At 41.2% G+C, this 17622-nt stretch overlaps 1 protein-coding gene across 2 annotated transcripts in view; it reads left to right on the forward strand.

Moving 5' to 3' along the window:
• Positions 1-17622, forward strand: part of Chd1l (chromodomain helicase DNA binding protein 1 like) — a 74511-nt gene that overhangs the window by 34315 nt on the left and 22574 nt on the right. For both annotated transcript variants that reach the window (XM_023706467.1, XM_023706468.1), the window contains exons 10-14: positions 969-1065; positions 9140-9213; positions 10976-11086; positions 14554-14668; positions 15406-15559. In XM_023706467.1, the coding sequence (XP_023562235.1) occupies positions 969-1065; positions 9140-9213; positions 10976-11086; positions 14554-14668; positions 15406-15559 (551 nt within the window). The remainder of the gene's footprint in view (positions 1-968; positions 1066-9139; positions 9214-10975; positions 11087-14553; positions 14669-15405; positions 15560-17622) is intronic.

Genomic DNA, 17622 nt, shown 5'->3' on the forward strand with positions numbered 1-17622 from the left:
TTTTTTTTTTTTTTTTTTTTTGAGACAGGGTCTTGCTATGTAGTTTGGGGCTGGCTTTGAACTATGTACCCCAGGCCGGCCTGGAACTTGGGATCCTGCTGCCTCGGCCTCCTGAGTTCTGGAATTACAGGTGTGTGCCACCACACCTGGATGCACTGAATCTTAATTGGCTGCAGATCTGAAAATGTTTAAGGAAAGGGGGCATTAGGAACACATAGATTTTGAAGCAAACCTTCCGGGTAAACCTGGCTGCGGGAATGACTAGTGCAAGCATCTAAGCCTGTGTCTTGGTTACTCCTCCCTTTATCAGTGTATGTTGGTGATACACCATTAGTACACTCATTGTGGGGAATTGGCACCTACACGCGGCACATATTGATTTTTTTTTAAATTTTATTTATTTATTTGTGTGTGTGTGTGTGTGTGTGTGTGTGGCCAGCTCAGCCCACCAGGGGGCGGGGCTAGCTTGCATGTGGTGCTGGGGGATTGAACCGCGGTCCCTGTGCTTTGCTAAGCTTGTTCTAAGTAGGTGCTTTAGACCACTGAGCCATCTCACCAGCCCCATGTATTGATTTTTTATTTCTTCTCTCCTCTCTACTCTCCATGTCCTTAGAACCCCTTCCCATCCCACATAGTCTGTTTTCCACTCTCTAGGGATCCAGAAGATTTCAATTTTGGCTCTTCTTGACTTTTAATATTATGGCATGCCTCAGCTTCCTGAAGAGTAGGTTTGTCCCTTAGATAAATGTCTGAGAGTACTGAGCTGTGTGATTGGTCTGAGGCAGCATTGAGGCTACCGTCTACAGAAATAGCTGTAAAAGGCTGGCGCATGATGAGGCTGGGCAGATTTTCCACTAGAGCTAGGAGCGTGGGCTCTCTTGCCATTGCTTAGCTGTGGGCTCTTCAGTCGTGGCAGCTTCCTCACTGGGACACATTATTGTGAGTTGGTTTTTTTTTTCCTCTCGCAGGTGTGGAGCCAGAGCCTTTTGAAATTGGCGATCACCTGATTGAAGCAAGTGGGAAGCTTCACCTGCTGGATAAGCTGCTGGCGTTCCTGTATTCTAGGTAGGTACTGTGACTGGGACGCTGGCTCCTAACAGGGCAGCGTCCTAACAACATGAGGAACTGGCTGCCCACCTTGACTCTTTGCTTTGTAGTCCAGGCTCACTACGTAGCCCAGGCTGGCTTCAAACGCATGGAAGTCTTTCTGCCTCAGCCTCCCAAGGGCTGGGATTACAGGTGCACGCCACCATGCCTGGCTTGTGTCTTTCATGAAAGACACTGGACAAGACACACAGCTCACGATATAGAGTGTATTGCAAAAGGACAGATTTTCATCGAGGAAAAGAGAAAATAAGCCTGAAAGTGGGAAGGCACCAAAATAGTAGTTGTACTTGGTTACTTTTTTCTTGTTGGTGAGACAAAATACCTGCTGCTCAGAATTAAGGCAGGACAGGTTTACTTAGCTCACAATTTGTGGAGGTCTCAGTCCATTACCAGCTGGCTCCAAGGCGGGGCGGCATGCACGGGGCAGCAGTTGAAGATGGCAGAAGACAGCGAAAGCAGCAAGAGCAAAAGGGGGAGAGCAGGCCTGCCTGCCTTCCGTGTATCCTGTGTGCGCTCCCTGTCCACTCTCCTGCCCTTTCTGTGCCCTCCACAAGCTGAGGATGTTTACAAAGTGAGGCCCCGGCCCTCTGCTGAGTCACTTAGGCCAACTTTTAAACTTCTCAAGTGGACACAACGAACAGCATCCAGAGCAGCAAGATGTGGGACAGCTGAGTTATTTATTTAGGCTTCTGGACTCCTCAAGTTGAGACAGTGTATGAACCGTAACATCCTGAGTAAGGTCTCAGGTTTTATTTGCATGGATTAACTGGGTCTTTCAGAGTATCCTTTCTTTGCTCTGAGATCTTTGTTCTTGAACAAATGAAATGTGTGCATTTAACTTCAGAGACAAGTACTGTAGGCTCCTTTTTGCTCAGTGGATGCCTCTATTTCTCTAACTTTATATTGTTTATTAGTACATATTTGTCATTCGTATTGAGCCCGTTCATCCTAAGGAATTTATCTTGATCGCTTTCCTCCTTCCCCTGCCCTGTGTTTGACCTTTTTTCAGCCTCTCCATTTATAAACAACTCCCCGACCAAGGTGCCCTTCCGTTCTTCCTCTCCCCTTTTCTCTTCCTCTCTTCCCCCTCTCCTCCTTCGTTTCCCTTCCCAGTATCTGTCGTCCTTTCCGCTTACCTTTCGGGTTTCTCTCACAAAAGAATGTGATATTTAAACTTGTGTGTCTGATTTATTTCACTTAAAATTATAATCTTGAGATGTATTCTTTTTTTTTTTTATTTTACTGGTACATTTTTGGTATACGTAATAATAGCGTTCATCACATGGAATTTGTACCTGTCCGTGATATACCATCTTTTTCTCCCTTTCCCTTCCCTTCCTTTAACTCCTCTTCTCCTTATTACAGAAGCTTTGTTTCCTTTTTTGTTGTTGTTGTTTGGTTTTTGTTTTTGAGGTAGGGTCTTGCTATGTGGTTCAGGGGGGTACTGAACTCACTGTGCAGCCCAGGCTAGCATTAAATTTGCAGCAGTCCTCCTGCCTCAGCCTGCCGAGGGCTGGGAGTACACGTGTGTGCCACCATGCCAGGCCTGTTTGCCTTTTTCCTTCTATTCTTTCTCTTCCTCTTTCTTTTCTTGTTCTCCTCATCCTACCTTCCTAAATCCCCTTCTCATTGAACATTTTCTTCCTGTTTTACAATATCTATTATACATTTTGGGCCTTATTTACACTTTTAGTTTCTCACACCAGGGAAGTCACGCAACATTTGAACATGTGTGTCTCCGTTATTTCACTGAAGAGTGTGCTATCAAGGTGCATCTATTTAGCTAGAAATGTTTCAAATTTATTCTTGTTTATGGCATAGTAGTACTCCATTGTGAACCCCCCCCAATATATTCCTCAGTTGATGGGTTGCAGATGTTGCTGTAATATGATGCTTTTAATTCTTTCCGTGTGATTCTTAGGAGGGGAATAGCTGGTTCAAAGAAATATCTCATCCTAGTTTTTTGAGGAATCTTCACACTGATTTCCACAGTGATTGTATTAGCCTATGCTCCCAGCAACAGTGGAAAAATGTGCTTTTTTTCCCGACAGCCAGCATTTGTTACTGTTTGATTTTTTGCTAATAGCTAATTTTTTATGGAGTGAGATAGAATTTTATTGTTTTATTTTTATTTTTTGTTGTATTTTGGGGAAGGGTCTATAGGGTATTCAGAGTCCCACTACTGTTATGGGTCACTCAGCATAGGAACCAGATCAAAGATCAAATTAAAATTTGAATAGAGCCTTTCACTTACTGAGCTCAGGGTCCTCAGCCAGCTCTCACGCAGGAGAAGACTGAGCGGCAATCGAACGTAGGTAACGGGGTACTTAAAACAGAATCACATCCAGTTTGGTAAGCGAATTTGGTATCCAACACAGAACAACAGAAAACTACATTTATTTGACACACTGCAAACTGTTTGGAACTAAGGGGTCTTTTACAGTTTAGTGATAAGCGCATAGTTTTACAAGATACGTCTTAAGCTGACTATATTTACAGGAGACGGTTAGGGAGGGAGTTTGCTTCAGCTTGCTGCCTTGACAAGTTATTTATTGTTAAACAGCCTTGAGCAGGGGATGAAAACTCATTCCTTAGAGTAGATAACAGGAAGTACAAGGTTTCTTCTAATAATTCCCCACAGTTAAAGCACAAAATTCAGTTAACTCATTATAACTACTAGATCAGACTCATAGTGATTCTCCTGCTTACAGCCTCTCAGGTGCTGGGATTACAGGCATACGCCACCACGCCGTCTCAGCATGCCCTGGGGTGGGGCCGGTAGGGCAAGCCTGGGGATTGAACCCCTGGCCCTTGTGCCTGTTTGTAGGCACTTCAATCCACTGAGCTAATTGGCTGGCCCTGATAGAATCTTAATGTTGTTTTCATTTGCATCTCTTGAATGATCAATGATGCTGAATATTTTTTCATATATTTCATTGTCATTTGTACTTCTGTAACTGAGAAGTATGTTTTCATTTCAGATGCCCAATTTTGAATAGCATCTTTAAATTTGGGGGGATCTGAGATTTTTGAGCTCTTTATAAATTCTAGATATTAGTACTTTGTCTGAGGCGCAGGTAGCAAAAATTGTTTCCCACTTTGTAGGTTGTCTCTTAACTCTGTTGGTTCTTTCTTTTGCTTTGCAAAAGCTGTTTATTTAATAAGATGAGATCCCAGTTGGTGATTCTTTGTGATATTTCCTATGTGGTTGGGAATTTGTTCATAAAGCTTTTACCTACACCTATATCTTCAAGAGTTCTGCCTATTCTCTCTTCCAGAAAATTTAGTGTTTCTATGTTAGTATTTAGATCTTTGATCCATTTCTACTTTAATTTAGTGCATAGTGAGAGATGGGTCTAGTTTTAGTCTTCAGCATGTGGAAAGCCAGTTTTTCTAGCACCATTTATTAAAGAGGCTTCACTTCCAGTGAATGTGCTTGGCTACTTTGTCAAAGATAAGGTGGTTGAACATGTTCGGAGTTGTTTCTGACATTTCTAATCTGTTCCATTGAGCCTCAGGTCTTTTTTTCCCCCCAGTATCACGCTGTTTTTATCACTGTAGCTTTGTGGTATAATTTCAAGTCAGGAATTGGGATGCCTCCTGACTTGTCTTTGTTGCCCAGAATTGCTTTTGCTATTTTAGGTCTCTTCTAGTTCTGAATGAATTTTAGGATTGTTTTCCCTAATTTTGTGAGGTGTGCTATAGGTATTTTGACCAGAATTACATTAAATGTTTATAACAGCTTTGCAAATATGGCTTTTTCCACTGTTTTGATCCTGCCTATCCAAGAACAGGAAATCTTTCCATTTTCTGATTCCCTCTTCAATTTCTGTTTTCAGAATATTGTAGTTTTCAATGTAAAAATCTTTTATTTCCTTTATTAGGTTAATTTCTAAGCATTTCGGTCATTTGGGAATGCTATTGTGAAAGGTGCTCTTTCCCTAAAATTTCTCTCAGTGAGTTTCATATTTGTGTACAGGAATGCATTGATTTTTGTGTGATGATTTTGTAGCTTTAAGACTGAATCTGGGGCTGGCGAGATGGCTCAGTGGTCTAAAGCACCTACTTGGAACAAGCTTGGGAAAGCATAGGGACCGCGGTTCGATCCCCCAGCACCACACGCCAGCCAGCCCTGCCCCCTGGTGGGCTGAGCTGGCCACACACACACACACACACACACACACACACAATAAATAAATAAATGTTTAAAATTAATTAAAAAAATAAATAAATTAAAAAAAAATAAAAAAAAAGACTGAATCTGGTTATTAAATGTAGAAGTCTTTTGGTGAACTGTTTGGAGTCTCTCTATGTAGAGTATCCTTTGTCTACAAATAATGACAATTTCTTGCTTTCCTCTCCTTATTCATTTTATTTCTTTTGTCTGTTACTTTGGCTAATACTTCCTGAACTGTATTAAGTAAGAGTGGTGATAGTGGAATCTTGTCTTATTCCTGACTTCAGAATGAAAGCTTGCTTTCTTTGATGCCTTTATTATGATGTTGGCTGTTGGTTTGTCATAGATGGTTTTTATCAGATTGAAATATAGAACATCTATTCCAATTTCCTTTAGGGTTTTATCATGAATGGGGGTTGAATGTTGTCAAATGCTTTTCTATTGAGATAGTCATGTGATTTTTATCCTCAACTCTGTTGATATGGTATATTACATTTATTGATTTTTCTGTATTAAACTATCTCTGCATCTCCTGGATGAATCCTACTTTAGTCATAGTATATAACTTTCTTGATAATCTGTTGCATTTTGTTTGCCACTGTTTTATTGAGGATTTTTGCATCTATTGAGGAGATAAGGCCTGTAGTTCTCTTTATTAATTATTTTTTTAATTCTTTGGGGAAGGGTCCACAGGGTGTCCAGAGTCTCGCTACTAGATTGGACTCATAGTGGTCCGCCTGTTTACAGCCTCCTAAGAGCTGGGATTATAGGCGCGCAACACCATACCCAGTCTCAATCACCATCTCAGTGTGCCCCAGGGGTGGGGCTGGCATGGCAGGCCCAGGGATTGAACCCCAGGCTCCTGCGCCAGCTTGCAGGCACTTTAATCTGCTGAGCTATTTGGCTGGCCCTTTAGTTCTCTTTTTTTGGTTGGGTCCTTCTCTGGTTTTTGTATCATGGTAATGCTTACTTCTAGGAATGACTTTAGCAGTCTTTCTTCAACAAAGAGTTTGAAGAATAATAACATTAGATTTTTTTGTAAATTTCTTGTAAAATTCATTAGTGTGTCTGTCACAACCTGGAGTCTTCTTTTTTGGTAGTTTTTAAAAATTACTTCTTGGGCCCAGGGAGATGGCTCAGTGGAATAAGCGCTTGCCTGGCAAGCACAGGGGCCTGAGTTCAATCCCTGGTTACAAAAAACAAAAACAAACAAACAAAAAAAAAATTACTTCTTGCATTTCATTGACTGATTCTGGGTTGTTTAGAATTTGTATATAGCTTTGGTACCTGGGAATCTGTCCATTCCTTCTGTGTTTTTCATCTTACTGGAATGTATGTTCTCAAAGAGGATATTCATAATCTTCTAGATTTATGCAGGGTCCCTTGTGATTTTACCCTTTTGTGAATTTTCCATTTGTTGAATTTTTTTTTTAATCTAATGATTTATTTGTGCATTCCTAATTACATTGATTTGGACATTTTCTTTTATTTTGGCAAATGTGGCCAAAGATTTGTCTATTTCATTTAAACTTTCTAAGAATCAACTGATTCATTCTTTGTTTTGATTTCTTAGTATTTAGTGCATTAATTTTTTCTCCGATCTTTATAATTTTCTTTATTATACATGTTTTGGATTTCATTTGCTCTTCTTTTTATAGAAACTTGAGATTCAACATTAGCTTATTTATTTCATCTCACTCTTTTTCTGATGTGGTAATTGTAAGGTTCCTTCCTCAGGCACGAAAGAGAAGAAGGAGGAGAAAAGTAAGAAATCCTTTGCTGAGGAGGGCTGCTGAGGAGAAGCAAGAACCCCTGGGGAGGAGGCAGGAAGACAAAGAATTTATCGGGCTGGGTTGAGAGTGGAGCTTGTGTGGGTGATAAGGCATGGTTACAGGTGCTGACTAGGGCGTCTTAGGGCAGGAGCACAAAACGGAAGAGGAAACTTGAAGCTAATCAGGGGAGGAAGACAGACTCCATCTGGGAGCGGCTCATCGTTGACTTGGAAACCCTTTACCATGCTGGCTTGTGATCATGGTGGCATTCAGCCGAAGAATTTGAGTTGAGAAATCTGTTGTGATTCTGATGGGTTTTCCTTTATAGATTATTTGTTTCAGTTATCTACCAGCTTTTAGTATTCTGTTCTTATGTTGAATTTCTGGAATCTTGACTATTAAATACCTTGGTATAGGTTTTTTTTTTTTTTGTCTTTGTTTTTTTTTCTAATCATGGTTATGTGGAGTTCTATATGCCTAATTTCTGTGTATCTCAATTTTTTTTCCATGCTTGGAAAATTTTCTTTCTTTTTAAATTTATTTATTTATCCATCTATCCATTTATGTGTGTGTGGCCAGCTCAGCCCACCAGGGGGCGGGGTGGCTGGCATGTGGTGCTGGGGGATGGAACCGCGGTCCCTGTGCTTCGCCAAGCTTGTTCCAAGTAGGTGCTTTAGACCACTGAGCCATCTCACCAGCCCTTGGAAAATTTTCTGTTATTACTTCCATGAACAGCTTTTTATGCCCTTTGTGTACTCTTCTGATTTTTCATTGATTCTTATTAATCTGATGTTATTCTTCATTACATTGTCTGGCAGCTACTAGGTTGATTTTTCTATAGTCCCTTCCTATTTTTAAGAGGTCTTTCATTTGACGGTCACCAACCACAAGCCTGTCGTCTAGATCTGGTGTTCTGCCTTCACATTAGTTGAGTTGGGTGAACATACTTTCAATAGAATTTGTAATCTCTTGGATTTCCATTCAAGTCTGTTTCAATGAATTCAGTTCTTTCCAAGTTTAGTATTCATCTTTTTCATTTCTTTTCTATGTTCCTTTGTTTTTGTAATCTGTATCTATTCCAGATTCACTAATCATTTTCTTCATTGTGGTCATCATCTTTAATTAAATGTGGGTTTTTTGTTTTTTTGTTTTTGGTCTAGAGACTTATTGATTTATTTTGTTACTTTGGCTGCTATTATTTCTGAAAATCTACCTGATTGGTTTTTAATTTCTCCTACCTCGTTTTCCTCTTGATTTGCCTTAGGTGAGTTGTGGATTTTGGGTTGCATCTTGCCTCTGTGTTTTCTCTTTCTTTTTTTCTTTGTTTTCTGCACTGAGGCTTCTAAATTGCTTATGGTACATAGATGTAGGAAACACTTACTTCTCAGAGCTATCATCTAGGCATAGCTGGCTTTTGGCCTTTGAGTCTTTCCAGGATCCTGTGTAGAGCTCTAACTTCATTCTTAATTTAATCCATGATTTTGCCCCTTTCCTGTCCCCTCCCTACATATAATTTTTTTTGTGCCCTGGGAAATAGGATGTCACCGTTTCTCTAAAGTGATGCTTCTCAGATTAATGAATATAACCATCTAGCGTAGTGACTTATATTCTGAGGTGAGGAACTGCTGTAATTAGTTGACTTAAGTTCATTAGGCTCGCAGTGTTTATGTGTATGTATGTACATGCATTCGTGTGAATTTTTCTTTTTACTCTTTGTGTGGATATATTTACTTTTTGGTAAAATGAAAGCTTCTGTTTCTTTCCATTGAGTGGATTGGCATTCCAGGAAGGGGCTGCTTGCTTATTTCCAGCCTTCGCATAGCCTCTGGTGCACTGACACAGGCCTCTGGGAATGTCTCCAGTGTGGTGTAAGAGCTGCCTCTTTGAAGGACACAGCTGCATGTAGAGGTATATTCTTATGTAAAGCATTCAGAATTTCTGAGAGAGTCTGTAAATTATGTGACATTTCTACCTTAACATTTCATTATTTATAAGCTTGTATTCTTTGGTAAGTTGTGCTTGAGGGAGCCTCACCTTAGACACTGCCAGAGTCAGCAGTTTCTCCTGTTTGTTTTCTTCCCAGGGGCCACCGAGTTTTACTTTTCTCCCAAATGACCCAGATGTTGGATATCCTTCAAGACTATATGGATTACAGAGGTGACTCTCCTTCATCCACCGCATTACCTGATCCTTTTCTAGAATTAATAGTCAGATGGGTCCCTGAAGAGAAATATGGGGAGTGAGACTTGCAGAGGAAAGCAGCCCAGCCACATAACTCAGAATCAAAAGAAAATTAAAGATAGTGGAGAGCGTTGCGTAAAGCAAGGATTGACAGCGAGGTAGAGATGCGTAAGCAGAAATATATATCCACATTACTGTCAATTACGTGATTTAAAATTGTGGACACTGGAGCAAATGCAGCAGAAATGTTGTTTTGAAAATGTACAGTAGGCTGGCCAAATAGCTCAGTGGATTAAAGCTCCTGCAAGCAGGCACAGGGGCTGGAGGTTCGATCCCTGGGCCTTCTGTGCCAGCCCCACCCTTGGGCTGTGCTGAGACAGCAATTGAGACTGGACATGGTGGCGTGTGCCTGTAATCCCACCTCTTGGGAGGCTATAACCAGGTGGATCACTAGGAGCCCAATCTAGTAGTGAGACCCTGAACACCCTGTAGACCCTTCCCTAAAATACAAAAAAAAAAGAGAAAAAGAAAAAAAGAAAATGTATGGTAAACAGTTTCAGTGGCAGGAGCTTCCATGTATTGAAATACTGAGCTCTACAAATGAGTATTTATTCAGGATTAATAAAATGATGAATATTACAATTATAGAGGTTCCACAAATCAAGGAGGCAGAAAGGTAAGATCAGCTATATCTGTGTAGGAAATAGGGAATTTAGGATTCAGTTTAATATATATTAAAGTTCATTAAAGAGGGAAAAGCTGTAACATTGAGCTTGAACGCAGTGGTAAAGTATGGCTTTGAATCTTACAATTTAATAAATTGGTCCAGAGTGGGTCTCTCGGATCCACATGATGGCTCCCAGGCACCGCAGTGCACCTGACCCAGCACACACCTGCAGCAGTACCGTAGGGTGACGCTGTAGAAACCCCAAGGCACAGACATGGCCTGCATTCACACCTGCCCTTCCTGGAGTGTGCGCTTGAGAGTGGAGAACTCTCAAGCTTCTTTGAAAAAAAGCCTAATGCTTCCCTGGCAAGCGCAAGGTTCTGAGTTCAATCCCCAGTTCTGCAGAAAAAAACAACAACAACAAAAAAACACCCAAGATTTACACACACACACACACACACACACACACACACACAAATAAATCAATAAAAAAAAAAAGAAAAAGAAAAAAAGCCATGTGCTGGGGCCTTTGGGCAGCTCACACCCTTGGTCTCACTGGCTTGTCTTACTGCTCGCCTCAGTAAGAGCAGTGTCTTAGTGGGTGCAAACTGCCCTCAAGTGTGAACATCCAGCGTTGCTGGGGATGGGCAGACCTGAGTATTTACCCCTTAAATTCTCAAAGACTTCAACTGTATGTATTTAAGAAGCACAGAGTAATATCTTATGGTATGCTCTTTTGAGATGAACTGTCCTGAGTTTAGATTTTTCACATGGGATTTATATACGTAAGAGCATGCCTACATATGGCGGAGACAATTTGCATCTGGATTTTCTTTTAGAGACTGAGTCTCACTGTGTAGTTCAGGCTGACCTTGAACTCAGTGTATCACTCCGGCTGGCCTCAGATTGGCACTGATCCTCCTGCCTCAGCCTCCGGAGTGCTGGAACTGTAGGCATGTGCCGCCATGCCTGGCCTGCATGTGGGCTTGGGCTGACTTTCAGTTTCTAGGGTGAGCCCTTGAAAAGGTGTAAGATTTCTCTGTGTTTTGTTTTGTTTCTGTGTCTGTGAAGGCTACAGCTATGAGCGTGTGGATGGTTCTGTGAGAGGAGAAGAGAGACACTTGGCCATTAAGAACTTTGGACAGCAGCCCATTTTTATTTTCCTCCTGAGTACCAGAGCAGGTAGGCCACATAGGTACTGGGCAGGAGGTGGAGAGGGCTTTCTCGTCCTGGCCATGAGTGCAGTTTCCCATGATTACCTGAAAGGTGAGGCTATGACCAAGGAATATGAAAAAGAAGGGACCTGGGGTTGTATACAAGATTTATCAAGATACTGAACTTCTAGCATGGTGCTCTCTTCTGTCCATCCTGTCCAAACTATGGTTTGATTAGACAATTGAGACTGAAACCTAGAATTGTTAGAAGGTATTTCTAATCTTTGTGGGAAGTTTTGTTTACATTTAATGGACACAGCCCTTTTCTATGAGTTTGATAAATAAGGGAACCTCTTTTCTGCCCTTCCTTTTCTGCCTGCCCTTCCTCCAAGAGCAATGTGACCAAAGCTTAACAAACATCTAAATTTATTTAAAATGTGATTGTAAAGAAAATGCCAGTTATTCCAATGATTTGTGGCCTTGACTATGTACAGTCTGAATCATAAAAATTATACAAATATGTTGCCTTACCTGCCAGAGAGTGCCCTCCTACACTGTAGTTTGCAATCCATTTGTGGAGATGAGCTTTTTCTTACATCCTGGGTCAAGGAGACCTTAAATTAGCTTTAAACTTGTCATCACATTTTCCTTGTCTTATTTTTTGTAGACCTAAATCAGGATAGAGTAGACACCAGGACACAAAGAGTTGTGTTCTTTACTAAAGAGATCAGTCATATGTAGGAAGTTTATTCAGAACTAGAAAGCGTATAGAGGAAGTATGAGATACAGTCCTTGAGCTCCGTCTCTCCAGGGTGTCTCTTACGTCTGTAGGAAAGTCAGTAGTAGGCTGGAACCGGACTCCTCCTGCGGCCCTCCTCTTCCGAGGTCACTCACGGGCTGCGCCTCCCGTCGCAGCTGTTCTTCGTGCGATCAGTTGTCTCAGAGGTAGTCTGGTGAGAAGCTAGAAGGATCAGGTCCAGTTGTGCTTTAAAAGTCTTCATCATGTTCAGAGAACAGTATCATATTTGAAATATCTACAATTAGGAGAATTTTCAGTTAATCTCCTTGTGGGACACCAAGTAGATCATTCAGGAGCTAAAGCAAATGGAGTGTTAGCCTTTTCTCAATGCTATCATGTCTGCAAAGTCATTTTTCTAGGTTTTTTTTTTTTTTTTTGGTGGAACCGGGGACATGTTTCTCGTTTTGCCTCGTTTTCAATTTACTTCACGAGGTTCCCCCAGCTTTCAAATATTTCTGATCGAGTCATATTGCCACTAGGTGGCAGTGATTGCTCGTGAATATGCTGCAAACAGCTAACTGTAGCATATTTGTAAAACCACTGCAGTGAGTGAACAAGAGCTAGACTCAAACAGGAGCAGCCCAAGAGGAAGATCAATTTTATGAAATACATTTTTAAATTAAATAATGCCTAGGGGTATTAGCAGTATATACAAACACAGAGTCTGGAGCTGAGTGCTGTGCTATCCACCTATAGCCCCAGCTACTGGGGAGGCTGAGGCAGGAGAGTTGCTTGAACCTGTAAGGCCAGCATGTGCAACACAGCAAGACCCTCATCTCAAGAACAAATGAACAAAATCCACAGATTCTGGAGCCAGATCCTGTGGAACTGAATCATGCCTCTTTTATCTTTTGTGTGTCCAACTTTAAAAAGTCTTTTGACTTCTCTATTTCAGCATCTAAAAATGGAGATAATAGAAAGGACTGTAGAGTTCTGATGAGGGTGAAAAAGTTGTATATTGAAAGTGTTTACAACAATGCTTGGCAAGTAATAAACAGCAGAAATGAGCTTCTGTTATAAGATACACAATAGTTAGCCTCTCTTGTTAATCAGTCATTATTGCATCTTTGTTCTAACATTAATTTTATATTGAAGACTTGAATTAGAATGTTTTTGCCTGACTTGCCTTGAGAGCCAGTTGAGAATCAGTAGTCCCTCTGATAAGTAGTCCTTTATTCCAGCTCTTAGAACGAACCCTTTGAGGCTTGCTTGTTTCCGCAGTGAGCTCTACCGACCCTGGCAAGAGCAAGTCTGTTTTGTACTCGTTTTCACATCAATCAAAGAGAAGGCTGTAATTTGTTTCATGGTTCCCTTAATTCCTGGAACTCAAGATACCTGTTTGGCCCTTTTCTTGTAACACTGAGAAAGATCCGAAAGGCGTTGCATGGAGTGTTCTCGTCTTGAATTGGGCTTGCTGCCTGCCTTTGATTAATGTGGAAGGAAGCGCAGAAGACTGGCTACAGCTTTCGCCAGTCAGACGGAGGGCGTTTTCCTCTCTGCTCAGGTTGTGCCATCCCTACTTCACATCAGCCCGTCTTAAGGATCTTCGTAGTTGTAGCTGGCGAGTGTAGCTGAGTGCGCTTTGCTTAGCGATGCTCACAGCAGGCCTCTAATGGAGTGCTGTCTTCTGAAAGAACGGGAGCCTTTTTTTCACTGACTATTCTAAGCAAAATAAAATTGATATTTTTTAACAAGACATGTTCTCATGGTACTAAGTCAAACATCTTCTTTTGCGACATACCCCTGCTCCCCTCATTTTGTGGGATTTGTTGTTTCAAATTTTTCTTATTTATAATAATAATGATTACATTTTTCGTGTAGAGTTATTTACTACATGTATAAGACACATCTTAATTCCTCTTTTTTCCTTCCTTCCCTCCCCACTTCACCATCTCTCAATCCTCTCTCTCTCTCTCTCTCTCTCTCTCTCTCTCTCTCTCTGTCTCTCCTTTATTCTTTCTTTCAGTACATGTTTGCAGTACATAGGGTTTCTATTCCTCTTGTGGAGTTGGGACGTGTGTGTACACAATGCATCCCAGTTCCTTGTATCATACTCTCCCTTCACCTTCCCTCCATCTCTTTAACTTCTTGCCCTGTGAGAAAGATCCTTCTCCGTGCTTATTATCTGTCTCATTTTGCTCCTTCTGTTTTCTCATACGAGAAGAGCCACGTGATACTTAAGCGTCTGGTTTGCTTCACTTCACGTTGTGGTCTCAGGGCGCACCCAGGGGCTGGTGAGATGGCTCAGTGGTCTGAAGCACCTACTTAGAACAAGCTTGGCAGAGCACAGGGACCACGGTTCAATCCCCCAGCACCACATGCCAGCCAGCCCCGCCCCCTGGTGGGCTGAGCTGGCCACACACACACACACACACACATATAAATGAATGAATAAAATTAAAAATTAAAAATCAAGGCGCACCCATTTCCTTGTAAATGACTCCAGTGTGGCTTTGTGGCAGAGTAGTGCATTGTTGCGGTTTAAATTTATAATTAAATTTTCCCAAGTCAGACAATGTGAAGTCGGGTAGCTCTTGGTCATGGCGATGCTCTGAAGGGGTGGGCATGTCATTTTGAAGGGTGAGGCCGGTTGATTTGACCGATTAGTCATTGGCATGACCCAGGTTAGCCTTACCTTTATTTTCCAGTTCCTCATCTGTGTGTTGCTGACCATACTCCTTTTTGCATTATTCCAGGTGGAGTCGGCATGAACTTAACAGCTGCAGATACTGTTATTTTTATTGACAGTGATTTCAATCCTCAGAATGACTTGCAGGCTGTTGCCCGGGCTCATCGAATTGGCCAGAACAAGTGCGTGAGTTAAGCTTCGGCACTTTTGTGCTTTTTGATTTGCTCGCCTCTGGGCTGGGGAAGAAGGTGAGCTTTGTAGTGGAGGTGGCGGTGTCAAACTGGGAGTCGGGGAATGCCAGGGTTGTGGCTCCGCTTAGAGCTGACCTTTGACCTCATGTTGACTGAGTCACGTCGTCAGTCCAGACTAACTTAGTTGAAAAGAGAAAGTTAAAAGTTGTGAAAGGATTAGAAGGAACCTTTGGAAGTTTTAAAAAATTTATTTCTCAAGTTAGGGACTAACAGTTAGAAAATGAGGTTAAGGGATTGTGGATGAGCTAAAAGATAGTTGTTACCGTTTGACCTGAGATGATGTGTATGTTCCAGAGCTCTCCTTCTTGGCCACAGAAGGAAGCATGCAGTCACCTCAGCTGGCAGGAAACAGAGAGTTAAGAGGAGAGCTTTGAGCCATCTCACGTGGATTCATTCCAAGCCTCACCACTCCCTGACTGTAGCACTGTGAGCGCATACTGTAGGCTCATGAATCTACTCTATTCTTGCTGTTCTAAAAACAAGGGTGCCACTAGTTACCTTAGAATTTGATGCCAGATCGCTCTAACAGATGCTCAAGTCCAAATGAAACAAAGTTACACCCTGAATATGGCATTTAGTTTCGCATCCTTTTAGGTGTATTGACTGGCATGCTTCCCCCAGCTCTGCAGACTTTTACCTCATACTGCTCTTGTTTCATGTGTGTGTAGGTCTGTTAAAGTTATTCGGCTGATTGGCCGAGATACTGTGGAAGAAATCATCTATAGGAAAGCAGCCTCCAAGCTGCAGCTCACCAACATGATCATAGAAGGTGGCCACTTTACTCTAGGAGCCCAGAAGCCTTCGGGTGATGCTGACCTCCAGGTAGAGTACGTTGGTGTTCTTTTTAGAATAATCATAAATTATAGTTAGTGCATTCTGTGGATGAGTGTGTAAGTGAAAGACAATAGCATTAACCACTGATCATCCTCAGCTGGCTCTTACCTGTTATAGTACCTACTATGTGCAGAGTGCTATAAGCGATAAAAATGAGTGAGGGGAGTAAAGTAGTAGAATGTGGAATGAAGAGGATGGGCATTGAGAGCAAATGTGGACTTGAAACCTCATCATTCATTGGTTGTGTGAATCTCTTGTTTTAAAAAGAAGGATGCCCTTACGGTTTCATTGGGTTGTTAAGAGAATTAGGTTGAAAAAAAAGAAAGAACTGAACATAATCAATAATGATTAATTCCTTACATCTTCTTAATCCCAGGCCCTTTGATCAGTGATTTGCCATTCTCATTTCATACTCAGAGGGGAACAAGTAGACAAAGAACTGAAAATCATGCAATAGAAAAATAAATATCCTGAGGGCATTTCACTGACCTTCTAAGACCAAAAAGCTACAACTCTTCTTGCATAGGTCCTGCTTTACCTTGGTCTTAACCATCCAGTAGAAAAGTATGAAGTCGAAATATAAAAAATAAAGCCATGCTGTTAAGTTGAGCTGTGGGGGACTCAGGTCAATAATTTCTGACATTGCCAGTTAAATATAAGACCCAATGCTATTATAGGCTACTGGACTCTTTTAGAATATTTTGCTGAGTTTACACACCTATAATATTCAATAATGGAACTTAGAAAAAATGGGGTATACCGATGAATGTCCATTTTGTATCTCTGTATTCAAAGAGGTTGGGATAGATATATAGTTGCATTCTCTTAATGAATAGAATGATTTGTTCTAATGGTGTTTGTGAATAGGATCACAAGTCCGCATCTTGTACAGCAATTAACCACTAAGAAGAATATATGCAGTGTATTATTTGTTGAAACTGTCCTTCCGATTTGATTTGAAACTGTCTCATTGCTATCTCTTTGTCAATAGAATTAATTTAAAAAAAAGAAAAATAAATAAAAGATTTAATTTACTTGAAGAAGGGAAAATTACATGTGAATCAAGTGCTGCTTTGAAGATTTTAGAGAGAACTTCCTTTAAGAAGAAGGCTTAGGGGCTGGGGAGATAGCTCAGTAGAATAAGCACTTCCCTGGCAAGTGCAAGGGCCTGAGTTCAAACCCCGGTTCTGCCAAAAAAAAAAAAAAATCTCCAGATAATGAATGTGGATGAGAACTAACTTTGAAATAAAGTTACAGAACTGCCAAAAAAAAAAAAAAAAAAAAAAGGCTTAGACTTATTCTGTAGCACTCCTAGAGTTAAAATTAGAAGTCATATGTTATAATAGATCCCAGGAGCTTGTGAGATGTTAGATACAGAGACCAACTCCTAGGATTCTAGGAAGACCCAGACTTGAAGTGAAATAAATGTCTGATAGGACTAGTAGCAGATGGCGCATACCTGTGATCCCAGCACTGGGGAGGCTGAGGCAGGAGGATTGTTTTGAGTTTGTGATCAGCTGGGCTACAAAGGGAGCTCAGGGCCAGCCTGAACTGCATAGTGAGACCCTGTCTCAAAAAGATGAGAGAGAGAGAGAGAGAGAGAGAGAGAGAGAGAGAGAGAGAGAGAGAGAGAACAGAGGAAAAGTCTGGTGTAGGAAACTTTGTAAAAAACAAATGCCAGGATTTGTCCTGAGGTGGGCAGCTAAGGAGATAGACAATTCAAAGATGTCTGTAAGGCTTTAAACCAGGAGATTGAGGAGGATAAAAGTTATAAAGAGAGATGGTAGGCCAGAATTACAGAGACAAAGACTATGTGTAGGCTTTAGTCAATAGGGTTTGTAGACAAATATAAATGTAAATTGTTAAAGGAAGATTTCATTTAGAAAAATTTGCATGAAAAACCAGGCTTTAGAAGGAATAGCTTACTAAGACATACAACAGATAGGAGAAAAATTTATCCACTATTGCAGGCAGAGTTATCAAGTTTATGGTTAATCTAAGCCTGAATTTAAAGATAGCAGTTTCCTGACACTACTGGGGAGGGAGTGCGG

The sequence above is a fragment of the Octodon degus genome, unplaced genomic scaffold, assembly GCF_000260255.1.
Source record: "Octodon degus isolate 3935 unplaced genomic scaffold, OctDeg1.0 scaffold00257, whole genome shotgun sequence".
In the NCBI taxonomy this organism is placed as follows: domain Eukaryota; kingdom Metazoa; phylum Chordata; class Mammalia; order Rodentia; family Octodontidae; genus Octodon; species Octodon degus.